This window comes from Salmo salar, unplaced genomic scaffold (assembly GCF_965601325.2).
Source record: "Salmo salar unplaced genomic scaffold, fSalSal1 ptg000129l, whole genome shotgun sequence".
In the NCBI taxonomy this organism is placed as follows: Eukaryota; Metazoa; Chordata; class Actinopteri; order Salmoniformes; family Salmonidae; genus Salmo; species Salmo salar.
This window is the reverse complement of record NW_027675318.1, coordinates 1,070,001-1,075,000: the sequence shown is the minus strand read 5'-3', so window position 1 is coordinate 1,075,000 and position 5,000 is coordinate 1,070,001. Positions and strand designations below refer to the sequence as shown.

The 5,000-nt window shown below is 42.9% G+C and overlaps 2 protein-coding genes across 2 annotated transcripts in view; one reads left to right on the top strand and one right to left on the bottom strand.

Moving 5' to 3' along the window:
* LOC145866103 (tripartite motif-containing protein 16-like) overlaps positions 1 to 5,000 on the bottom strand; it is a 384,803-nt gene that overhangs the window by 6,482 nt on the left and 373,321 nt on the right. The window lies entirely within an intron of this gene.
* The window catches only part of LOC145866104 (tripartite motif-containing protein 16-like), an 11,354-nt gene continuing 6,576 nt past the window's right edge, over positions 223 to 5,000 (top strand). Inside the window, exons 1-2 of the mRNA XM_082970970.1 lie at positions 223 to 835; positions 1,270 to 1,365. Of these exons, the coding sequence (XP_082827096.1) occupies positions 239 to 835; positions 1,270 to 1,365 (693 nt within the window). The 5' untranslated portion in view covers positions 223 to 238. The remainder of the gene's footprint in view (positions 836 to 1,269; positions 1,366 to 5,000) is intronic.

Sequence of the window (5,000 nt, the reverse complement as noted above, 5' to 3'; positions counted from 1 at the left end):
TTTTAAGATTCATTATGTCATGTGTTCCATGTTAAGGGCTCTAACATTGGAACAAAACTATTTGTCTCCCTCTTGCTGTTGCATGCAGTTCCTCTCTCTCTTCCTCCCTCCCTCTAACCCCCTCCCCCTCTGGCAGAACCAGGAAGTCCATCCCCCTCCCACAAACTCTCTTCTGAGGAAACGAAACTGATCTGAGTCTCTGTGTCGTCTGTCTGTGTGAGAGTGAACAACCGTCCAAATGGCTCAACAGGGAGTTCTGCTGGACCAGGACCAGTTCTGTTGTTCTGTCTGTCTGGATCTACTGAAGGAACCAGTCACCATCCCCTGTGGACACAGTTACTGTAGGAGCTGTATTGAGGGCTGCTGGGATCAGGATGTTCTGAAAGGGGTCTATAGCTGTCCTCAGTGCAGAGAGACCTTCACTCCAAGGCCTAATCTGAGGAAAAATAACATGTTGGCTGAGCTGGTGGAGAAACTGAAGAAGACAGGACTCCAGGCTGCTCCCCCTCCTGCTCTGTGCTATGCTGGACCTAGAGATGTGGCGTGTGATGTCTGCACTGGGACCAGAAAGCAGAAAGCCCTCATGTCCTGTCTGGCGTGTCTGGCCTCTTACTGTGAGACTCACCTCCAATCTCACTACGAATTTCCTGCTTTGAAGAAGCACAAGCTGGTCAAAGCCACCGCACAACTACAGGAGAAGATCTGCTCTCATCATGACAAACTGCTGGAGGTTTACTGTCGTACCGATCAGCAGTGTATCTGTCTGATGTGTACAGTGGATGAACATAAAGGCCATGATACAGTGTCAGCTGCAGCAGAGAGGACTGAGAAACAGGTAAGACCAGAACAACTTGTTGGTGACTGTCTGATAAACAAAGAATTAAAGATACAGTAGGAACTAAGGGGCTGTTTGAATATGAGATCATTGAAATGAAATAGATCCTCAGCAGAACAAATATGAACACAAACCTTGAGTATATTGATATGTTAACCCAGATTCTCCAGATGTATCACCATTTTATAATGTCAAACACTATTATCATTCTGAATGGCCTTTTATGAGTCCAAAGTTCAGTCTCAACCTGTTGATACATGTAGTCCTACCATAAAAACTATAATCATTCACATAGCAACAAATAAATATCATTTAGTAAATGGACCATCCATTTTTTAGACCTTCCTCTCTATGGGCCCTATGTCACATTACTATACTATTGATCTACTGGACTAATAAAGCTTGATAGCTCATTGAAGAGTGATTCTCCACAGAGGCAGCTGGGGATGAGTCAGCAGAAGGTCCAGCAGAGATTCCAGGAGAGAGAGAAGGAGCTGAAGGAGCTCCAACAGGCTGTGGAGTCTTTCAAGGTGAGTATTGTTGACCAGAGGAGACACACCATTTCACCTGTCTCCTCCAGTCAGAGAGAGAGAGAGAGAGAGAAGTAGAGGGGGGCCCCTATCCAATCCCACTGACCCCACTGTTGGGAACAGGTTGTCACTGCTGAGGCAGTGAAGAAAGTAGAGGAGGATGGGGTCAAGGCTGAGGGATCCTGAGAGGATCCCTGTGAGTAGTAGATCTGTGACAAGCACAGAGGGATGGGCCAACCAGTGATATATGCTTCAGTAAGGTTGGCTTCTTAGTGTTCATAGCAAATGGTTATCAACTGTACCGCAGAAATGGAATGTAAAATCACAGAAAAAAAATATGTTTTGGTGGCAGCTGCAGAGAAGTATTTGGTCATGACTAGATTTGACTTCAGAAGAGTTCCAGGGTGTGTTGGGTGGTGGTGTCCCGTCCTCCCCAGGCCGTTGGCCTGGTTACAGGAGCAGATAGGGTCAAAGTAGTGGAATGGGGTAGTGGGTTTTAATGAGTGTAGGGTTAGTTGGCCTGGTGCAGGAGCAGATAGGGTCAAAGTAGTGGAATGGGGTAGTGGGTTTTAATGAGTGTAGGGTTAGTTGGCCTGGTGCAGGAGCAGATAGGGTCAAAGTAGTGGAATGGGGTAGTGGGTTTTAATGAGTGTAGGGTTAGTTGGCCTGGTGCAGGAGCAGATAGGGTCAAAGTAGTGGAATGGGGTAGTGGGTTTTATAATGAGTGTAGGGTTAGTTGGCCTGGTGTTGTCATTAGCTTATTGGGTTGAAAGGCTGTGAGGTTGAGCATCCCACTGGTACTGTTCTAGATGACTGTTGGGAATATACTAGTAGACAAGGCAGTGGTTTTTGGTTGGACAGTTGGAAAGCTTGCTGATGAGAGTAGTTTCAGGGAGTTGGAGGTTGGCCCTTTTCTGTGGTGATAGGGGATGTTCCTCCATGGTTACTCCCAGATCCTGTTGTTGATCTAACCTTGGTAGACAAAAGGGAAAGATTGGGTCAGAAGTCAGTGATAAAGGGAAACTGGTTGACAATTACATTGGTAGAAGTTGTTATGCTTTTTTACCTCTTTTCACAGATGGATCCAAGGGCCCAGATAGTGGGCCCACAGGAGCAGGTGTTTACCTTCCTGAATGTGATGTGCAGATATGTAGAAGACTAACAGATGAACTGTCAGTGTACTCAGTTGAACTGTTGGTGATAATAGTTGTCCTCCAGTGGGTGGAGGACGTACAGCCTGTTAGAGTTATAGTATCCTCAGATTCTCTGTCTGTATTGAATAGTTTATCATCTGGTAAATCTATTAGGAGTGACCTACTATTGGAGGTATTAATGTTATTATGGAGAATTGAGAGAATGGGTCTAGTAGTGAGATTCTGCTGGGTCCCAGCACATTCAGGTGTGGAATGGAATGAAATTGTAGACTAGTTAGCTAAAATAACTTTAAAACAAGATATAATATATATTAATGTTCCACTGGGTAGAGGTGAGGACAAATGTGAGATCAGGGCCATTTTGATAGATGTGTGGCAGAAGAGATGGGACTCTGAGCACAAGGGACGGCATTTATATGCCCTCCAAAGAAAGGTCGGTGGACCAAGGTTCAAAGGTCAGATTAGGAAGGAAGAGGTGGTGTTTACTCGATTGTGTTTAGGACATTGTACATTGAACTGGTCCTTCCATCTGGTTGGCAGCATGTGAATGGTTTGTGTCTGGAGGGTATTGTCAATGAAACGGTGGAGCATGTGTTGTTATATTGTTGTAAGGATGTTGAAGAGAGGGAAAGATTGAAGTGTAGGGTCATTGAGGTTGGACTGGGTATGATGGGGGTTTGGAAGGGATTTGGGGGATGGGGGAGGGTCTATTAGAAGTTAGTAGGGATCTTTTTTATTTTCTCAGAAGTACTGAGTTAGGTAGGAGGATTTAGAAATGGTGTAAACCGTGATTGAACACACTCCAGCACAGTAGGTGGCGCCACGCTCCTTTAACGTTGGTTTGAGGACCGCCATTATACCATAGAAGAAGAAGAAGTTGGTAACGTGAGGTTTTGTCGTTCGTAAAGAGTGCAGCTATTCTTTTGCCTATTTTCCAAATGTATTTTGTCATGGTGGGAGGGTTTGTTTATCGGTTTCCGCTGTCTTATCGGTTAGAGTTGAGGAGGGAGTAGGGTAGTTTGATGTCCTCAACCGAGTGGAGAAGAAACGCTGTCTCTTCAGGTGCGTTGTGGAGAATGGTGTGGAGGAATTATTGATCCTGGTCGGTGAACAGGTGTGAGAGGAACATATACACTCTGTATCCAGAATGAACAAGGCGGTGGTTGTGGTAATGTAAAAGGTGAGTCTTGTTACCCGGCTAGTTACCAGTATGATTTATGTGAGGGGTTGTGTTGGTGCTGATTTCGACAAGAGTAGTGGTGTCTAATCTGCCTCCGTTTATTACCACTGAACAGATCCGTAAAGAGTTGGTTCGTTTTGCTAAATGTGGAAGTGTTTTTCTGAACGAAATTCAAGGTTAAACAGGGGAGGGGTGGTACACAGGGTTTGTTAGCACAGAGGAGCCCAGTGATATAATATTATATATATATAATATTACTATATGTCCCAGCTGTTTGCTGTGGTTTTGAAGTAATTCTCTTCCAGCCCGCGTTAACCTTGTAGGTTTACCTCAGGTAACTTATTATTAACTATCCTTGTAGGTTTACCTCAGGTAACTTATTATTAACTAAACTTGTAGGTTTACCTCAGGTAACTTATTATTAACTAAACCTGTAGGTTTACCTCTGGTAACTTATTATTAACTATCCTTGTAGGTTTACCTCAGGTAACTTATTATTAACTAGGTTACAGCTACTTGGTGAGGAAGCTCACTGTTCACCTGGTTATAGATTGTAGTGACCTACAGGGATGGGTTGGCGCAAAAACCATCAAACGTTAAACATGTTCTGGTCATGGTTAACTGTATATATATTTTTTTTTTTATATATTAAAAGGTGTAAATTCTCAACAAATCGCATGTCCCCTGTTCTCTTTTTCAAGATGTGTCCGATTTAAAACAGTCAGAAGAAAGAATAAAAAGAAATAACCTTTTTTTATTTGTTTCTAAATGGCTGCTGGGTAATATGATAATCGTTGAAATCTGTTGGTTCGTAGACATCAAATAGAGAGAATGCTGCGCAGGTTCACTGAGTTGTAAACCTAATGGATAGGTGGAGATCATTGATTTGTAGCTCTGACTCAGTTGCTACCTCAGATTATGAGCCTATCAAGGAGTGGTGAATGAGGTATGTAAGTTCCCACAGAAGACCACAGGGAGGAGCAAGAGAGATATAAACCCATACAGTTTATATCTCTTTAAATACCCCTGAACCCGAACACAATCAATCTAATGTATTTTATGAAGACCTTTTTACATCAGCAGATGTCACAAAGTGCTGTACAGAAACTCTAACCCTACGTATAACCTGTTTTATCCCTGAACCCTAATTCTAGGGGTTAGGGTAGCCTAGAAACCCCTTTAGAAAACTATTATAGTAATAATATTATGTTAGTAAATACCATTATAGTACTAAATAGGTTCTATTGTTATTTTTTAAATAAAACCTATGTATAGTACTTAGCATTTAACTGTTTTTTTTG